Raw genomic sequence first — 21,018 nt, 5'->3', positions numbered from 1 at the left:
TCTCTCTCTGGTTTTACTTCACCGTTTCACTCTGCTCTTTACTGGAGAAATCAAACGACTACTGCGGCCTCTTTGAGAGAAGACGGCATGCTCTGCCAAGCTTCGATTAAGAAGATTGGCATCGTCACCACCCCAGCGTACTGTAGCGTAGCATGGGCTGTTGGGGCGAGTGTGTGAAATGTCCTTAAGGCATATCAATAAGACCACATACACCCCCCCTCCATTGGCAGGGAAGCGCCTCCCACTGTGTGATAGCAGACATTCCATGGGTGGTGCGGAAAACTGGCGCCACGGCTTCCCAATCTTTCAGTCTTTCTCCTTTTTTATTTTGCTTGAGAGTAGAGGACAGAGGAAGATCAGATTCGTTCATGAAAAGAAATCACTTTTCAATAGAGAAGTGAAGATACTGGCCATGATTCAGACCTTACCTGCATTCTCTCCTCAGGGTTCTAACCTCTAGAAGTCTTAACTATAGCTAATTTAATAACGAGACAAAGTTAGTTTTTCTAATTTAATACCCTGAGCATGATCCTAAACACAAACATCGGTGGGTCAGCTCAGTGCTTCCCCACACCATGAAAATCCATGAAAACTTGTTATATCTATAAATCCTTTGACTCCTGTGGCTGTTTGGCGTTTGGCGTTTGGCAGGTAGATGTGATGGTTTACTTTACTTCCAGAACTTTCTGAAATGAGTCATGTGGATCCACCTTTTGACTGAGACTTTGAGAGCCATTAAGGAAGATCTAAACAGGCACTTGCTGTCAAATAGTTTTTTCTTTGTTGCATTGTTTATGTGTTTATTTTCTTGCTCTCACTCTCTCTGAGGGGTTGAGCTGTTTATTTTACCTCATTTTCATCTGGAACAAATTTGTGAATGTTCTCTGTTTGTCCATGGGAGTGGTCATTATTAGAACAAACACACACACACACACACACACACACACACACACACACACACACACACATTTTATCCACATCGATAAGAGCTGTGCCTGACAGAAATATCTTTTAAAAGCTTGAATGTAAATGAAAACAAACAATAATGGAAAATAAAGAAAGAAAGAACAATAAAAGCATTCTCTAAATGTCATGTGTGCCTAGTTTGGGTACAGGAAGTTGGGGGAAGGTGAAAGGAGGGGCTTGGTTGATGTTGGAAAACTTCCAGTCCCACATCTCTGTCAGAGATCTGAGCTGTCGCCACGGCAGCAGCAGGTATTTCATCTTGTGGCGGTGCTCGGGGCCTCTGGAGTACGGGCGTCTTTTTGAACCTGGTCGCCAGGCATGCGAGGAGGGAACCCCTGTGGAAGGCTGTGAACACACACATACACACATAGACACACACACGCACACTCACACACACCCATAAACAACACACTCATACACACATAGACACACACACGCACACTCACACACACCCATAAACACACACACATACACACATAGACACACACACGCACACTCACACACACCCATAAACACACACACAATACACACACCCACTCACACACACCCATACACACACACACACACAGACACACACAAATGTCACATTGCTGCATTAATATTCATTCACTTTGACACCTTTCTCATTCCTCACTCTCTCAGTCTAACTCTCCCTCTGTATCTTTTTCTGTGTGTGTGTGTGTGTGTGTGTGTGTGCTTATTTGTCACTGATCAAAACAACCCCAACGTGCGCGCAGATGAGAAAACGTGCGGACCTCACGAGTTCCGCTGCGAGAACAACAACTGCATCCCGGACCACTGGAGGTGCGACAGCCAGAACGACTGCGGAGACAACTCAGACGAGGAGAACTGCAGTGAGTTACGCTCCTGTGTCTTACGTCCTCATTCTACTCACTCTGGTGTGTTTGCAAGTGTGTGAGGGTGCGTGTATGTGTGCATGTGTGTGTGTGGGTGTGTTTGGTTATGTAGGTGTGTGTTTGTGTGAGTGTGTAGGTGTGTGTGAGTGTGAGTGTATGTGTCCGTTTCTGTGTGTGAGTGTGTGTGTGTGTGTGTGTGTGTGGGTATGTAAGTGTGTGTTTCTGTGGGTGGGTGTGTGAATGGCGTGTGTGTGTATGTGTGTGTATGTGTTTGTGTGTGTGAGTGTGTGGGTGTGTTTTAGTGTGTGAGTGAGTGTGTGTGTGTGTGTGTGTGTGTGTGTGTGTGTGTGTGTATGTGTTTGTGTGTGTGTATGTATGTGGGTGTGTGTGGGTGCATGCGAGTTCTCCTCGCTTGCCAGTGAGTGAGTGTGTGTGTGTGTGTGTATGTGTTTGTGTGTGCGTGTATGTATGTGTGTGTGCGTGGGTGTGTGTGGGTGCATGCAAGTTCTCCTCGCTTGCCAGCCGTTTGAAGATGGCTTACTTATTTGTTTCATTTGTGTCTCCCATGAATCTTTTTTTATTTCTTATTTTAAGCAAACTTACGATGATCAAAGGTGTCCAGTGCTGTCTGTGCCTCCCATTATGATCTTATGTGAAATGTTTTGATACCCTTAAAAACAAAACATGATGAGGTTGAGAAACAAATGTTTCATGATTACAAAATGAAAGCTTTGGCGTCTCCTGTATTTACTGGTACCTGCCAACCCCTTTTATGTTATGTTTACAGCCTGTGACTACACTTGAAACATAAGAACTTTTATTCATGTTAAAGTTGAAGAGCATTAGTCAAAAAACTGTTTTCTGTTAGAACTTTTAGTCTGCAACTTTCCCGTGGTGTCATTTCCTCCTCTCGTCTCGTTCTCGACTGTGTAACTTTATAATGACTGCTCTGTCATCTCTCCGTTGTGAGGTTGAAAAAAACAACGGCTGAAATCTTCACTTCTCTTCCCTGGAAATGTCAGGCGCTGTCAGTGATTGGCTCGTCCTGGTGTGGCTTGAAGGACTTGCACTCCGAGTCTCTCAAAGCGTAGCGATGATTCTGTGGCTGTGAGACTTAATTTGACAGCCCCCGTGGCTAACGCCCTGAACTCTAGAAAGTAACTGTGAAAGTTAATCTCATGTGCGCTCTGCAGAAGGGTCTGGGTAGAAAGCTCCGGGGAATATGGGCAGCTCCTTGTGATATTTATTTATTTATTTATTTATTTATTTATTTACTCATTTATATTGTATTTTTCTGTTCAACTGTTATTCACCACACAGCGGGGCAGTCTGATGAGCTGGACATGTTTGCGGTCAAGTTTGTTGTGTCTGCTGTTGAGCTGTCTGGTCTCTCTCTCTCTCTCTCTCTCTCTCTCTCTCTGTCTTTCTCTCTCTCTCTCTCTCTCTCTCTCTCTCTCTCTCTCTCTCTCTCTCTCTGTCTTTCTTTCTCTCTCTCTCTCTCTTTCTTTTTCTTTCTCTCTCTGTCTTTCTTTCTCTCTCTCTTTCTTTCTCTCTCTCTGTCTTTCTTTCTCTCTCTCTCTCTCTCTCTCTTTCTCTCTCTCTCACAGAGCCAGTGACCTGTAACCATAAGGACTTTGCCTGTGCTAACAGCGATTGCATCTCAGCACGCTTCCGTTGTGATGGCGACTATGACTGTGTCGATAATTCGGATGAGGTCAGTTCACATTTGGGTCTGTTTTTGATGACTAACTCTTAGTGTTTATGTGTGTGCTGAGCTGAGGAATATAGACACATGTAAAAAGTGTTGAATAATCTAGAGAGGCATTTGTAAGGCTCTTAAATTCACGAGGAAAACAGTAGTGATGTACCAATGCCGGTGTGCCAGTACTTATTCAGTGTCAGTATTTCTTCATCAATATCTTATTAATGAACACGTGCACAGGTGCTGAAGGGCTGCATCCATACAGCACTGTCTGAGGCAAAAGCATATCATTGTGTTTGTATAAAATGTCCTATTGCACATTCTCTCAATGTCACTGACTGTTAAGAAGTGGAGTTTTACACTAAGTGGATACAAAGCGGAGAAAAGTGTTTTACACCGTAAGATATTTTTTTGACTTTCACTTTGATTTTCTTTATTAGAATATTTTCGAGTCAGCATGATTCCATTGACCCGTAGATTCAAAGTAGGATTAGGCTGCTTTTGTGGTTTGCACAGGCAGACATCTCGTTCTGCTAGCTCACACAGTGCTTTCTCCACAGACCTACCTCTGCCTGTGTAGTTAGGGGGGGGGGTAAAATCCCAGCTCGCCTTATGCGTTATTAACAAGGACATCCTATTAAACATGATCTGACAAAGCGCTGTCATACAAAACGCCATGATCTGCGGCGAGGACTGCAATCCGTGTTATTACGGAGACAATAAACAGCCAGCCTGCACTGAGAATGCAGGTGTAAAAAGTGAGTCTTCCGGTTCGTTATGGGAACCAAAGCATTTTATTGGACAGACTGCAGATATATGCACTTATCACTCCTCCTCAGGCTGTGGAGAAGATAAAGGTCAAAACTGATTCAGGCAGTTTTGCCACCGCATTTCATGAAAATCACTCAGGCCAACCTACTGGTGTGGGCTGCGCTGATTGGAACGCCAAGGTCATCCAGTCAATTCCCCAGGAGCTCAGTCGCTCATAAAATATATATATATATATATATATTATATATATCTTCATCACATGCTGGGTTACTTTAGATAAAAGCATCTGCTGAATGGACAATCCAGAGCTTAAGGCAGCAGAAACGCTGGGCAGACTCTAAAGCACACATATGGATGGTGTCTTATCAGTATCATAATCGAGTGATATATAACACATGCTAAATAGGATGACCCGTTTTCCTTCCGTTTGCTTTCAGGCAGCCTGAGGATAATATTTATATAGTGCTAAGTATTTGCTAGATGATTGCACTGACAACGGCAGAATAATTTGAATAATCAATCAATCAATCAGTTATCTTTTTACTCAATTACGTACTCAGGGCCGGATGTTCAGAGAAAGCGCTAATACCGAGTTTTTCTATGCGCAGATAGCGAACGCTGTGCTTTGCCATATTGCTGGGAATTAACTAAGCTGTCACTTCATTACGTAAACAGCGCCATCACCGTCCGTCCCCACCCCATCTACAATGCTAATTGCGTGCCCACAGCTGAACCACAAGCGCAGTTGAATAGAGTTTACCAATTGCGACATTAAAAAGAATCAAACTTTAGCGATCATACATGATAATAAGATGTCAACGAGCAGCGACATACAGAGTAGGCCTAGTAGTTCTACTAATCTACTTAAAAAATACTGGAATTATTTACTGCACGTAGACTAGAGCTATGACTTAATACCAGTCTAGCAGATTGGGAAGTGTATGTCGTGAAAGTGAAAATACGATATTAGAAAGGAAAACAAAAGTTAAGGTTGCTTTTGACATAGTACAATGAAGAAAACCGATGCTCTGAATACTGATTCAGCTGTCTCTAAAAGTTTCTCTAATTGATGCATTTAACAGTGATTTGGATTACACCTGCTTTTAACAGGCGCAAGTCTTTCACGGCAAAACAGACTTGCGCTGTTTTCATAAATATGGCGGAATACCTAATCAATCGCTATTAGCACTTCTCCTCCCCTATGTTTGTGTGATACTCCCACTTACACCTGACCCTTCTATGAATGCATATGCATGACACGGAAAAGCGCAAATAGCCATTCGCAGCTCCCGTGACAGGCAGTCTGCGCTTTTTCCTCAGTGCGGCCTGTTTGTACATACCTCGCCATGTTTTTACGTGTACGTTGCAAATCAAATACGTCTGAAGTGGGCGCAAAACCATTCGTACATCTGGCCCCTTAGTCTCTCAGTCGGTTGGTCAACGGTGTATGTGTCTTACATGGCTGAGCTGCTAGCTGTGCTCCCTTCTCTCCTTGCTGGCGTTGAGCAGAAGGACTGTGAGACGCGCTGTGCTGAGGACCAGTTCCAGTGCCACAACAACCTGTGCATCTCCCTCAAGTGGCTCTGTGATGGCCAGGAGGACTGCAAGACCGGCGAGGATGAGAGGGACTGCCAGGAGACAGAGACAGGTGTGTGTGTGTGTGTGTGTGTGTGTGTGTGTGTGTGTGCGTGTGCGTGTGAGTGTGTGTGTGTTTCTGTGTGTGTGTGTCTGTATGTGTATCTGTGTCTGTGTGTGTGTCTGTGTGACTGAGACAGGTCAGGCTCAAGGTAAGTTCAGACATTGCTGACTTACCTGTATGTGTTTGTTTGAATGTGGCTGTTTTATTTGTGTGTGGTGATAATAATCTTTTTTGTTGTGACAAAATGATCGTCATTAAAACCGGCCACTGACCAGACATTTAGAGACTGTACAGCTTTCTAGCATCGTCTCTCTTCTCTCCTTGCTCGGAAGGAACAGTTTGATGGCGTAATGAAATGGTGTATGTGAACAGATGCCTCCTGTGAAAGTGTGAACTTGTGAATAATGAGTTTGAGTGATACAGTGAGTTGAGAAATACAGTGCTTTTGGCGTGCAGAGAGATTACCGAAAGTCATGGAAGCACTCTCTACTTCCCACTGTCAGCCTCCTGTAATGAGTGCCGAGAACGAGGAAGAAAAAAGAGACTCTAGAAGTTCCCGCCACACCAACCGAGAGCTGAATTAGCCTTGGCAGTCTCCTAACCTTCTTTCTGCCGTATGCTAACAAGGAGAGAAGTCTGAAGTGGCTGTTCATCAGCTAGCTCACTTTTGGAGAACTACTGAGTGGCCGTGTGAGTTATCAAGGCTGAAAGTTAGGCTAGGGAGGGCTCTCTATACAGTAGGAGTCTACCTCCAGTGGCTGTCAGAGCATGCGAGACACACGTTTTCTCCATTCTATCTGACAGCATGACTGACAGCTATCACAGGTCCAGTTAGTAGACAGTGACCTTTCTGTCTGAAGGTCTTCAGTGTGGATTTGATGAGGAAGAGTATTTGATTTCAGGATTCTACCCAGGGTTATTTGACACACAGAGAAATGCAGGAGTGATGTAGTTGGTAAAAAAAAAAAACAGAATAGCTCTTAGCCTATCAGCCAGTACCGGTATTTGTTATCTGCAAATGGTCTCTCAAACAATGATTTTGTTAATTATTGGTGCACTCATTATGATGTCAGTCAACACACACACACACACACACAAACACACACACACACACATAGGCGCACAGAAACACACACACACACACACACACACTCACACATAGAGGCACACACACATATTGCAAATATTACGGATGATATTGCTACACTGAAATTCAAGACAGGCACAGACAATCACACGTGTGTGCTATTTTTAACTGTGGAGAAGTTAACAAATCCCAATGCACAGTTAGCACCTGAACTCTCTAATAAATGAACTCATGTATTAGTTCCTACTCTCTCTAATGAACTAATAAATCTGGATATTTTTCCAAAATTGATCAAATCAGACTGAACACAACCACATTTACTAACCCAACATCTGTAGCCTCCAGCTGTAGAGACAGAAACTAAACTTGATGTCAGTTTGCAGTGCAGCTATGCAGTACAGCTCGAGAACCAACTTCCGGAAGGCATTACAGTAATAATGTCCCAACTGTCTCCAATTTCAAATTAAGACTACTTAAAGGAGCGATTTGTAGGATTGTTACCGAATGTTCTGTAGGCCAAAATCAAAACACTGGTGAACGTTCTCAAGACTACCAGACGCAAGCCTCTTCTGGGTTGCCAGATGTAATGAAGACTTAGCTAACGTTAGTTGACCTGCAGCTGCTTTAACGTTTCTCCAACCATGACCCAGCTACACATTACGGAAACAGTGAAAACAAAAAATACCTCTCTAACCAACGTAACATATTGTAGCGTTTCACTATGAGCCAGAGTTTCATGAACTGGTTTATTGTCACAAAGCACACAATGCAGCATATAACACAGCGGGTACCAAATGCCAACCAAGAGCGTGCCCGGGGTTATGCATAGCGCGGGCACTCCCTGATTGACAGCCGGTCGCTACAATATTTAGCTGAAGTTAGCGATGCAGATGAAGTTTAGCCTAGACTACCTGTTATGGAGAAATATGCAGACTTGATATTCTTCGTTTGACGAAGACGTGACCATCTCAGGAAGCTCCTCCGATGTCCACTTAATTTGTTTCTTGTTTTAATTTTGGAAATTTGCCTGCCTCTCGTAGGCGTTCATGACTACAATTGACAGCAAGTTGACAGTTGGCCACGGGAGGACACGCCAGCCCATTATTAATACACTATTCTAGAATTCATCGTTCAAAACATAAACGAAAATTCCAAGAGAGGGGTTTTACGGGTTATAGTAATGTTGTCAAATAAGCCATTACTTCAATTCATCGTGTTTCCTTACTCTCTGACAACATATGGTGATCATTTTTGGAATGGTTACAGTTTATTTTCCATTATTTCCTACATACTGGTCCTTTAAGACTAAACTGTTCTCAGATTCTTTCTGCTAACTGATCAAAAGTAATTTCTCTTCAGATGCACTCTGTTTTTTAATGTCTTTTAGTTATTCCACTTTTTATTTTTTTATTGTTCATTACAGTGCATGAAAATGCACTGTTCTGTTATCCGAAGTCTTCTTCTTCTTCTTCTTCTTCTTCTTCCCACCAAATTTCTGCATCTAATTCAGCTTTAACCGTTTAACGTAGAAACTTTGTTCAAACTTTGTAACGTAGGTCTTGAAAAGGACACGTGGGGAATGTATTTTTCACTTTTGTAAACTTTATACTTTTTGAGATATTAATAAAAAACAAGCTTATTTTTCCCCATAGACTTAACATGGGCTGATGACATCACAATGGGCTAATTAACTTGATTTGCACCTGTATCAACTTCCAGCTGCTCACTACTAGGACCCATCAAAGGGCCAGTTAAACTGATTGCACCTGTATCAACTGCTTTCTGCTTAACTAGGCCAACTCTCTCTGTGTCTCTCCATTCTACAAGGATATAAGGCACATTCCATCCAACTTTCTATCCATTCATCCTCTTCAAACCATTCACTCATCCACCCATTAAACTATCCACCAACATCCATTAAACAATCTACCTATCAACATCCATTCAACTTTCTGTCTATCAACATCCATTACACTATCTAAATTCAACTTTTAAACTGTATACTCTGTCTCAGGCTTTAAGCATACAATCTGGCTCTCTTAAGACTACAGATTCTGTTCCTATTTCCTCTGCCCACAACTGTTTCAAAATAAATGTCCTCACTACAATAATTCACTATTAAATAATTTAACTATTTAAACTACTCAACTATTTAACTGTTTAGACATTTCAACTGTCAGTTGTTATCAACTATGACTCCTGCCAACTGTTTCCAAATAAAAGTTTGTTTTGCATTTTATGTTAATATACAGTATGTTTATATTTTTCATGCACTGGTAATTTCCTCGAAATTACATTTTCTAGTTTACTATTATTCTTTGCTTTTGTTTATGTACAGCACATTGAATTGCCCCTGTGTATGAAATGTGCTATATTAATAAGCTAGCCTTGCCTTTATAGAGAAATTGTGTCATTCTGTATGCATGTGACGCAATTTGATGTAAGACTCCATTTGTCGTCCATCCATTTAAAACTCCCATCCAAACCCATTTCTTGTAAAAGTACAGATTATGACCTGAAGTAGCACTAGCAGTGCTTCATTTGCCATGCTTCTGTTCCAAACCTACTGTATGTCCAGTCTCATGGCTTCCCCTCTAAAGTGTTAAGCGTGAGCCAGTGTGTATCTGTGTGTGAGTATGTCTGTGTGTGTTTCTGTGTGTTTTTTGGTTGTGTGTGTGTGTGTGTGTGTGTGTGTGTGTGTGTGTGTGTGTGTGTGTGTGTGTTCTGACGCTGCTTGTGTTTTCTCTCTCTCTGTGCCTGGGCCAGTGGTTCCCTCCTGTTCCCTGAACGAGTATGTGTGCGCCAGTGGGGGGTGTGTGCTAGCCAGCCTGCGGTGTGATGGACATGACAACTGTCTGGACGGATCTGATGAGGTCAGTGACTGAAGTGTGTCATACCTCACCCTTTATCTTACCTCAACAGCAGTCTACAGTGTACTAGGGAAGGACAGAACATCACATTGAAGGATAAAAGACAGTATGCTATATCACACATAGATGCATAAAGCTGCTATGTCAGTGCATCTATGCTTTTAAATATTGTTAAACTTACTAAAGTCATATCATTCTGATAACTGAAAACTAGGGCACTGAAAACTGGTTAGGCTACTTGTGTTAGTAACTGAAAAAACATTATACCACATAACTTTCAGTGTCCCGTCGGCGGGACGGTTACCCCCCTACCCCACCTCCCCCCAACATTCTAAATCAATTGTATGCACCATATTGCTATGTAGCATAGTAATGTTATACACCATTTCAAAGCTTTGACTCTTGGGAATCCAAAAATGACAACTTTTTTCATGTACAATCTGTATAGTGCTTTACATTCTTAGATTAATCTTATTATGTCTCAATTAAATTTGATCCAAAATGCCCCCCTCCCCCCCTTCCACTTTTGGTGCTACCCTGACTTCTGGCTGCAGTGTAGCTGCAGCACAATAAGTAGATGCAACATATTGGGTACTGAAATATTCACAAGAATCCATAGAAAGTGAATCTTCATGTTGTGTTATCCAATATTAGTTGTACAGATGTATAGTCTATCTTATACACACTCATTGAACCAACAAAGTAAATGCAAAAATAGAGACATTTTTGTAATTATTCCATATTTAGTGTAGTCATTCCATATTAGAACCCCTGAAGTATAATCCAAATACAAGCATGAAACCTCAAAGTGTTACCTTTCATTTGAGACCAGGATTATGCTTCTACACAAAGGGGTTCATGTGCAGTAAGCATTTGATTGTCAGTATGCATTTTGGATAACAAAAAGTCCTATGGGGAGTATCCATAGGCATTTTACAAAATGCATGGGCATACCTTGGCAAATAATAGTCTAAAGCACTCATATTTTCATTCTATATTGATCTACTTTTGCACACAACTTCACAAGACCTGGTGCTAGGGCTCAGTTGTGTTTCTAAGGGATATCAAGAGACCTAGAGGGCTGAAATGTGGTCAGTTCAGAGATGCTTGTAATCCGGCAGAAAGAAAAAAAACTATATTCTAGCCTCTGTAACTCTTTGTGAGTACATCACACATTTATTTGACTGTTTCCTACGAAAACTAGAGGTTCTCAGCTTTCTATAGAGGTCCAACATTTGATGGTAGGCCCCAGAAGAGGTGGGAACAATGCCCTTGTAAATAGGCACAGTGCAATTTCAGGCAAAAACTTGAAATTCTTTTTGAGAGTTATGCCCTGTATTAGACAGTTTTAGCTATTCATATTTCAGTAGGAGTAAAATACAGGCAAAACTGTTATGTATTTCATATATGTCATGTTTGTTCTTGTTTTGTGTTAGTTAAAAGGACGTTGCTCTATCTAGCGTGTCTCCATGGAGACACCATTATGTAGGCCAGTGTGTTGCAGAACACTGGCCTGTGCTCAAAGTGGGGTCGTTTGATGTTTGTTGTGTGTGAAACAAACAAAAAAAACAGATGGATTGCGTGAAGGAGTGCAAGGAGGACGAGTTCCTGTGTCGGAATCATGCCCACTGTATTCCGAAGAGGTGGCGCTGCGATGACGTCTTTGACTGTGTGGATCACAGCGATGAAGAAAACTGTGAACAGGGTATTCTAGCAGTGCAATTAAACTCTAATTGGAGTGTTCATTTACTATGTTACATTGGTGTTGTGGGTTATCGTCTCCTGGGAAAATCAAGAAATGTCTCTTCAAACACATTTGTTCTCAGTACACGCTTTTGTATGTGAATGCCGTGCTTCCAGGATAGAGAGGATATCAGATCTGAATGAAAATTACTTTCTTTATTCATGTTTCATAAATGACTTTCAGAGTATCAGAACAAGAAAAAAAACATTCAAATAGTTTCAATCCTTAGAATATACCTACTTTATTACCCAGTCACCTCTAACCTTGAGTTATGAGCTTGGAGGTCGTTATCTAGCAGACATAAAAAAAGTATATTTGATGTCTTTTTCATTTCATTTTGCCCGAGATATGAAAAGCTTATTTTTGTCTCTGCCTTCCCAACACATGCGATTTCAGGTGCTTTCTTCTGCCGGCCAGACGAGTTCATTTGTAACAACACGCTGTGTAAGCTGCACGCATGGGTGTGTGACGGAGAGGACGACTGCGGAGATAACTCAGACGAGAGCTCAGACATGTGTGGTGAGAGCTCCGAGCGCCAATTATAAACTTTATAACGTCGGAGAGGGAAAAAAATAGATAATTGCCGACAATTAGCACTTAAATGACATACTTCACGCATTGGCTCTAAAAGATCACTTAATGAGAACTTAAATCTTTGGCACTGACAGCCAAGCCTTGTAGAGTGTGCAACTTGCAACTCGAGGGGTGATCGTTTCTATGAGTTTATTTATAATAGTCACGCATTCGTCTCAGCTCTTTTTGATCAGTGATGAGACGTGTCTGTATTGTGTTTGTTTTCTGTCCAGCAAAACTTCCGTGCCCCCCTACCAGGCCTTACAAGTGCAGGAACGGACGTGTGTGCCTGCGCCTGGACCAGGTCTGCAACAAAGTGGACAACTGTGGCGATAACTCCGACGAGGACGAATGTGGTGAGCGCAAAATGAAAACGCTGAAAGTGGAAAGTTTGTGGCCTGGCATGTGGCTCAAGGATTGGATTGTAAAATGAGCTTGGTGCTAATTACTGAAGGCTGTAAAGTTACTTTCAACATGCTGAGTTTCAGTTGTTTTTTTAAATATTAGTTTATCTATTTGTTTGTTTGTTTATTTATTTATATCATTTGCTGACCAGTTTCCTTTTTTCCTGCCTTTTGACTTTGTGTGGTCGGATTTGGCCTGTACTCTTGGCTATTGGATGGCTTTTCTGTTTGCTATGGCGCACGGGTTGGCTCCTGTGTTGGATATTGGATGTTGGATGTCCTGTACCGGGCTGGCTGAAACTCAGAGGTGATATCGGGCCGACCCAAACCGTGTGGGAAGACAGAGTTTACATGCGCCAACCAGCGCTGTGTCCCCCTGCAGCTCCAGTGTGATTTGTTTGATGACTGTGGAGATGGATCAGACGAAAGAGACTGCAAAGCCAGTAAGTCAGTGTGTGTGTGTGTGTGTGTGTGTGTCAGTTAGTGTGTGGGAGGGTGTGTGTGTGTGTGTGTGTGGGGGGGGAGTGTATCTGTGTGTTTGTGTGTGTGAGAGTATGTCTGTGTGTGTGTGTGTGTGTGTGTGTGTGTGTGTGTGCACATGCACAACATGCAGAAACAGTCGGCAGTCTCCAAAAAAATATTATTTACAGCACATTTGTACCGAGCTGCCTGTGTGAATAAATCACTCTCCTCATCAGCCACCACTCTGCCACATCACTCCTTGCTGTTCACTCAAACCCAGCGTCTGTATTTCCCTGTTTTTTCCCCCTCTCTTGTTGTTTTGCTCCATTCTTTCCTCCTTTCCACGCGGAGATAAATATTCCATTTGCATTCGCTTTGTACTTGGCGCGAGGCATCAAAGCAGCGGTGTAGGCCCCTCACTGATAGAGGCTGGGGGGAGAGCATGTTTCTCTGTTTCCGGCTATCAAAGACCCCCCCCCCCCCCTCCCTCCCTTACCCACCCAACACAACCCAATCCACCCACCCAACACTTTCCCTTTGCCTTGCAGTCTCAAGCGGAGATCTATGCGGGAAGAGGAACAACCCGTGTGGGGAGGAGGCTGTTTGCAATCAGACAAACACCAATGCAATTTGCCAGTGCAAGCCTGGCTTTGTGAGGAATCAGAGCAGCAGGCAGTGTGAAGGTATGCTGCTAGACTCCACCAGCCACCAGCTCAGTGTTACGTGTGCAAGTCGCCCTGAGTTGATAACCAGAGGCTGATACGCACATACACACATGCGCACACACACACACACACACACACACACACATGCACACACACACATGCACACACACACGCAACACACACACACACACACACACACACACACACACACACACACACACACACACAATCCCAACATGTCATGTGTGTACCTGTTGAATTTGACCACACTTGTCCTCAATCCCAAACAGCGATTAAGCAACCAAAGGCAGAGGAAGCTCTTCAGCCATGCGACCTACCTATCTTTTTTATAAGAGCCAGTAACTGCTGGAATGATCCATTTGACATGAAATAATAATTTAAGAAAACTAAATTAAACATTAGTGTAACATTGGTTACTAATATTAATTGCTAACATTAGTGTACACCTTTAATCCTCATAAACAAATAATCCAATATCATCGCTCTCTTTTTTTTTTCCAGAAATTGATGAGTGCCTGCAATTTGGCTCTTGTTCCCATTATTGCACAAACACTAAGGGATCCTATAAGTGCACTTGTGACCGTAACTTTAAAGAGATCAATGGGAACTGTGTAGCAAAAGGTAAGGATCGATGATTTCTCATCGACACACACACTTTTTTTTCTTTTGCAGACAATCTATTTTAGCCTGCTCACATGAAATTAAAGTTTCAGACAAGCTCTTGTTCAGTCATTACCAAGCTAATCATGGCGGCATGACACAGTAATTTCCTAGACTTCCATTCATTTATTCATTTAACAGGTTTCTCTGATATTGATAGCCTTTTTTTCCAACCCCCATTGCTATGCCTCTGAGAGGGGCAAGTGCATTATGTAAAAGAGTCACATATATTTCTACTCGTTCAAAGTGCTAAGTTGCTGCGCTGTGGTGTCAGCAACCAACTCTGTAATCAATACCCCACCCTCCCCCTCATGCACCCTGACAGAATTTAAATTGCCACATTTGAAGTTAAATATGCTGAAATGGAGGGCTGTTGACACAAACTACCCAGAAATGTTATGGCTTTTAGTGTCAAATCAGAGAGCCTTCACAATAATTTTCTTGTAAATATTTGAAGTTCAGTAAACATCAGTTGCATGCTCTCATTTCAATCATCTATTTAAAATAACATTTCCAACATTTACATATGTTACATTTAGTCACTGCACTGCAATGTATGTATTGATTATGTTTGATATATTTGAATAATCTAGTCTTACCCTGTTATAAAATTGTAAAAACAACTTAATTTTGATCATAGCTTTGTGTAGACCTTTTTATTCTTCTAGTGTTTCTACTTATTCTATGTAATGTTACGTAATGCTGACTTGTTAAATGCATGCTTATCAAGAGTAGTTGATCTGTTATTGAAATTGTGAAAACTGTCAAACTGTCTTAAACCCTAAATGGAATTTAGCCACTTTTCATTTTTTTTGCATATTAATAACTCAACGGGCAGGACCAGAAGATCGAGTGCTCAACCTAGCTAATGACACTGAAATCCGAAGTTTTGTGTATCCATTTAACCAGAGCCATGGACACAAACTGCTCACTCGCATCGAGGAAAATGCCCGCATCATCGGGATGGATGCTCTGTTGCATCAACAAAAGTTTATCTGGGCTACCCAGTTTAACCCGGGTGGACTTTTTTACAGAGAAATGTCTGACAGAAGTCAGATTAAAACTAATGTCGGGATCATAGTAAGTATGTCCAAGCTGGGGTTAGAGAGAGAGAGAGAGAAAGAGAGAGAGAGAGAGCGAGAGAGAGCGAGAGAGACGCATACTGTTGACAGGGTTGAACTGGTCGTCGACTGCTCGAGGATTGCTTTGGCGGTGTTGCTGTTGCTGCGCGACTCAGCGGAGTCAAATGTCCATTGTCAGGCGTCCGCGACACCGAATGAAATTCATGTGTGTGTGCGTGTGTGTGTCGCCAGACCTTGTTATCCGCACTGCACCTCTGCAAATGCATTTAGGCGCTATGAATTGCCAGGATTGAATTATGCCCTGTGAATTTATCGAGATTAAATTCATAACTCACCGAGTCACGTCCCTCCCGTTACAGTCTGTGAAGGGGGGATGTGAGGCTATAGCAAGGTGCCACACACTCGTGGTTATCATATAGATTGTTCTAGAAAATATCCTGGGCCCCATTCTTGTCATTATCTTTGAGGCTGAGATAGTTGGTAACTAAAAGGAAGTAGTGGGCCATGAAATAAATTGGACATTTTCCCTGGTGTCATCTTCTCTCTATCTCTCTTTCTCTCTCTCTCTCTCTCTCTCTCTCTCTCTCTCTCTCTCTCTCTCTCTCTCCACAAACACATTTGTGGAATGAAAAACGGAGGGAAATTGGCTTTTCTTTCTCTTCAGTCATATTTAAGAATATCTTTCATTTGTATTATTTCTTCAGGGCCTTGTTCTGAGGAAATGAGAATTTCAATCATTCAAAACTCCCTCAATTCAACACGTATTACCTGCACTCACAGCGACATGTATAATTTAGAGTGCTTATTGTTCATCAGATGTAACCAAGACATGGGTTTATATTCACCCCGGTGGCAGAGCTGAGGCGGTTAATTATTCCCTTTAACTATATGAGTCATAGTTCAAGGTAGTGCTTGATCATACCAACTACTTCAGGACACCAGCACTAGAACTTTCAATATATTCTGAGGTCATTATACAATATATTCGTTGTTGCCTGAATAGGCCTATGCACTGTATCCTGTTAAGGCACATTAAAGAGCATACAATATAAAAGTACAAGTCGTTAAACACAGCAAACAATGTACAAAAAGTGATAATATCACATACAATGTGATAATGCAAGCTTTAGTTAATATAAGCCAGTATAATAACTTATACTATTATAGCTAGTATAAGCATAGTATAATAGTTAATAGCTAATAGCTAATAAGATAACATAATCACAGCTTATAGTGTCTCCCTATTGTACTCTCCAAAGCCACTGGCCAACTCTAAATCACCTCTAGCACTATGGGGGCTTTTATCATGACAGAGTCTGCCGCGATCACCAGCAGGTATTTCCCACTCTGACACCTCTCTGACATAAACTACAGCAGGTAATAACTCGTCCACCTGTTCAGCCTCGTCACCAGTATGCTCCAGAGAACTTGTAGGGAGCTTTTTTTTTTTCTTTTTTTTTACTATTTCTATTTTTCCCCTTATCTTTTTCCCTACCTTATATTCATAATACAGTGAGTGGTACTGTGACATTGTATGACTGAGCATTTCTTTTCACCTGGCCGCCCCCTTGCAGTGTCCAGACTTCAGGAGACCCAGAGACGTGGCGGCCGACTGGGTGACGGGAAACATATATTGGACAGATCACTCACGGATGCACTGGTTCAGCTATTACACAGCCCACTGGACCAAACTGAGATACTCGATTAACGTGGGTCAACTCAAAGGGCCCAACTGCACCCGGCTGATAACGGACATTGCAGGCGAGCCGTACGCCATCACAGTCAATCCAGCCAGAGGGTGAGACGGCACACTTAGCTTCCTTTTGCTCTTTGTCTCTGCCATTTGCCAAGAAAGCAGAGCACTTGCGCTGTATACAGGCAGTGTATATAATAAAAAGTTTTATCTGTCTACTAGGTTTGATGTTCTTTACTATTTGCTTTTTTAAGTATTATGATTATTTTCGAAAGTATATTTTCAATGGGATTTATGTTGACATCTGACTACTTTGATCTGAATGTATTTACAGAATGATGTACTGGTCAGTTATCGGTGACCGGTCACACATTGAAGAGTCTGCTATGGATGGCTCTTTACGCAGGGTACTTGTGGATAAGAAACTTAGGAGACCCACAGGTATCTGTATGGCATTGAATGAATGAATTAATCAATGTTCGTATATTATGTATGTACAGTATGTAAGTATGTACTGTATGTTTGTCTGTATGTATTTATGTACAGTATATGTATGTGTGGTATGTATGTATGTATGTGTGATACTATACATATGGTGCATACCATATCTTTCTTAATATCTTTTTTAATCATCTTAAATGTCACTTTGTATTCTGCAGCTGGTTGTAGCTTTGAATGTATTTTTATCTAAGCTTTTGGGAGCAAATGAGATTTTAGGCCTTATCTATCGTACAAAAGTTTTTGGAGCATCCATTCCCATGCCAAGCATACTGAAGTACAGTGCTAAAGATGTTTCCCTTTGGCTATCCACTGGCTACCCAATGTACTCTATCGTCTCTGCCTGTGACCTGTATGCATGACCTGGAAAACAATAGAAATTCTGGAACAGTAACAGAGCAGGGTGCTTTACTGGCAGGGCAGCAGACTGCCTCGAAAACACAAACAAGCGTCCTTTCTGTGCTGACCTTCTTTGTGGCGGTGGACCTAAAAACCTGCCACGGGGGGAGGGCAGCAGATTCATCATCTCAAAAAAAACTACACCTTCAACTCTCTCTCTCTCTCTCTCTCTCTCTCTCTCTCTCTCTCTCTCTCTCTCTCTCTCTCTCTCTCTCTCTCTCTCTCTCTCTCCTCTCTCTCTCTCTCTCTCTCTTGTCCTCCACAACCCTGACAAAGACGTTACGGGAAACATAAATAGATATTCCGGGGTGCTCACATTAGGATAATTACTCTGTAAGTCGTCGTTTTAAGCATAAAATAAATCGAGGCGATTAGTCTTTCGGGATGTCCTCCTGTTCAAATTAGGACAGAGTAGTGGAGCCGAGCGTCGTCGTGCTCCCCAAAAGCAGGAAGTTTGTCAGCAGTTTACTTTGGACAGGAGTCACTGGGTACTTTGTAAACAACCTTTAGGCTGTGCCTGTGAATTTCATTTTCTGCTCCTCTAGACTGGTCTTTGCCCTCTCCTCCTCATCAGTATGTAACATCAACCACCCCTAGCTCCCTCATGCCATGGACCAGGCCCAATTCTTTAACACTGTCCAAGCAATTTACGTGGCTGTTTTTGTAAATAAATAAATAAGCAAGCAAATAATGAATACGTAAACACAGTGGATGACCTCCTGCTTCCAAGTCTTGGAGGCATCATTATTGATTTGCCTGTTGAATTCATAAGGCACATAAATCTCCTCCCTCCCTCCCTCTCTCTCTCTCTCTCTCTCTCTCTCTGTCTCTCTCTCTCTCTCTCTCCCTCTGTTCCCCCTGCCTCTCTCTTTCTCTCTCCCCCACCCTCTGCTCTCTCTCTCTCTCTCTCTCTCTCTCTCTCTCTCTCTTTATGCCTTCCTAGGTCTGGCTATTGATTACTTCAACCAGCGTCTGTACTGGGCCGATGCAGAGCTGGCCACCATCGGCAGTGTGCGGTTTGATGGCTCTGATCCCCAGGAGTCAATCGGGGGCAAACACGGTAGGATAAACAGGACCTGTCAATATGTTGTGCGTGTGTGTGTGTCCAGAGGGACTTGGCACTAAGATGAATGACCTTCGGTAGCATCTACGGTCTGTGCTGAATTAACAATGTGGGTAATTTCAGGACAGAGAGTGGACCATTCTGGAAAGAATTCCTCATGAAATATGGATACTAGTCAATTGCATTGATTTCAGTGATTTAGAAGGAGGGTGATGCAGGGAATGCAAGCCTTAACTGTCTGTGTTTTTTTTGACGTGACGTTTTCCAGGGATCCCCAATCCATATCGAATCGATTTGTTTGAGGACTTCATCTACGGAACGGGCCTGAAGAACGAGGTCTTCAGGATACACAAGTATGGGAAAGGTCCCATGGAGCTTCTCGATCTGGGAGTCGAGAAGGCCACAAACATCATGGTGTCCCATCGGTACAAGCAGCAGGAGGGTGAGAATGAGATCGGAAAGATTTGACTTAACTGGCTCAATATACTCCTGTCAGAGACATGTCAGCTAGCTGACAGAATGAAGCCACAGCCACTGACAGCTACTGACAACACTTCTGACAGCACATTTTTGGCACATTTTTTGTTTATTTCCCACAAGCTCAACATCGGTAGTATTTTTATTGGGTGAGTGATAAGGATGCTGGTTCGATATCTGTCAGGTTTACGCAGTTAACCCTAAAAAAACGGTTGCTTTTTTTATGAGCAAGCAAGAAGCAGCTTGCACAGTGTTTTACTGGAGGTCAGTGTGATGTTTGTATTTAGACACTCCTGCCCTCTCCAGGGTCGACACTGATGAAAGTCAGTACTGTATTGGCTTTCTAGTCTAGTTCGGAGGATCGAAAAATAAAGTTTAGTCGGGGAGAAAAATGTGCATTTGAACTGGGTAAAATGGGCAGCTCGACTGGAGATATAACCGCTAACAATTACTGTCAATGATGCAGTCTAGTTCGGAGGATCGAAAAATAAAGTTTAGTCGGGGAGAAAAATACCTCACTTTGTATGGCAAATGCGACCTTGTTATCTCTATCAAGTCATGACCAAGGGGCCCCTGTCCACCCTGTGTGTTATCATTTTCCAGTCCACCATTTGCCTAAGCGTAACATCCACGAGTAGTCTTCACCCGCATCGTACACTTCTCATATTCCGCCGTTCCACGGGACTCTTGATCTGTTCGGGGGGGCTTCTTTGCCTTGCGATTTGTTTTCTCTGTTGACTTAATGGCCCGGCGGTCCACTCTGCGATCGCTCCCCCTCACGCTCGGCCTTGCTGCGTAGCGCAGCGCAGGCAGCAGAGGCCGTCCCCGCAGACTCATTAAGCCGGCCAGATCCAGTCCGGAGAAGAAAGAGCTCGTGCACTGACAGCAAAAGCCCAGAGCTCAGTTTGATGTCTTCAGCAGAACACAGAACAGATGCCCTGCTCGCCTGCTCTATGCACCCCCCCCCCCCCCCCCCCCCTCTGTTTTATTTAATTTTATAAAAACATACAGTATCTTTCCTTTAAAGAAAAGAAGGAAAAAAAACTCCTGTACGCATGTTTGATACTAGTGTCCTGACAAAAGCAGCCTTTGAAAACAGTGTGAGTTACTTGGAGATCTGGAACAGCGTCGGAATCCCTTTTTCTTCCCAATTGTATGATACTCTTTTATGAATGAGTGTAGACATTGATTTATACATATTATTCTGCTAATTTTTTCTGTGTTACAGTAAATGAATAATACTATAAGGTCGGTGATTAAATAATACATTCAGTATCACTGAGCAGATGGCAGAGATTTCTCTTGTTAATATGCCGCTTTTCACTGACTGAAAGACTGAAGCCGTAACCAGCTCTTCCTCCCTTGCTCTCTGAGATAAGGCTCAG

General features: G+C 42.5%; 1 protein-coding gene across 1 annotated transcript in view; it reads left to right on the top strand.

Annotated features, from left to right (window-relative positions):
- The window catches only part of LOC121696640 (low-density lipoprotein receptor-related protein 1B-like), a 329,232-nt gene that overhangs the window by 289,749 nt on the left and 18,465 nt on the right, over positions 1-21,018 (top strand). The window contains 15 exon segments of the mRNA XM_042077841.1: positions 1,704-1,820; positions 3,431-3,537; positions 5,806-5,944; positions 9,789-9,895; positions 11,465-11,597; positions 12,033-12,155; positions 12,443-12,565; positions 12,919-13,056; positions 13,624-13,758; positions 14,263-14,382; positions 15,260-15,501; positions 17,078-17,301; positions 17,531-17,637; positions 19,037-19,153; positions 19,425-19,598. Coding sequence (XP_041933775.1) covers positions 1,704-1,820; positions 3,431-3,537; positions 5,806-5,944; positions 9,789-9,895; positions 11,465-11,597; positions 12,033-12,155; positions 12,443-12,565; positions 12,919-13,056; positions 13,624-13,758; positions 14,263-14,382; positions 15,260-15,501; positions 17,078-17,301; positions 17,531-17,637; positions 19,037-19,153; positions 19,425-19,598 — 2,106 coding nt within the window.

This window comes from Alosa sapidissima, chromosome 2 (assembly GCF_018492685.1).
Source record: "Alosa sapidissima isolate fAloSap1 chromosome 2, fAloSap1.pri, whole genome shotgun sequence".
In the NCBI taxonomy this organism is placed as follows: Eukaryota; Metazoa; Chordata; class Actinopteri; order Clupeiformes; family Clupeidae; genus Alosa; species Alosa sapidissima.
Note: the sequence above shows the minus strand (reverse complement) of the source record. Positions and strands in the feature narration are given on the sequence as shown.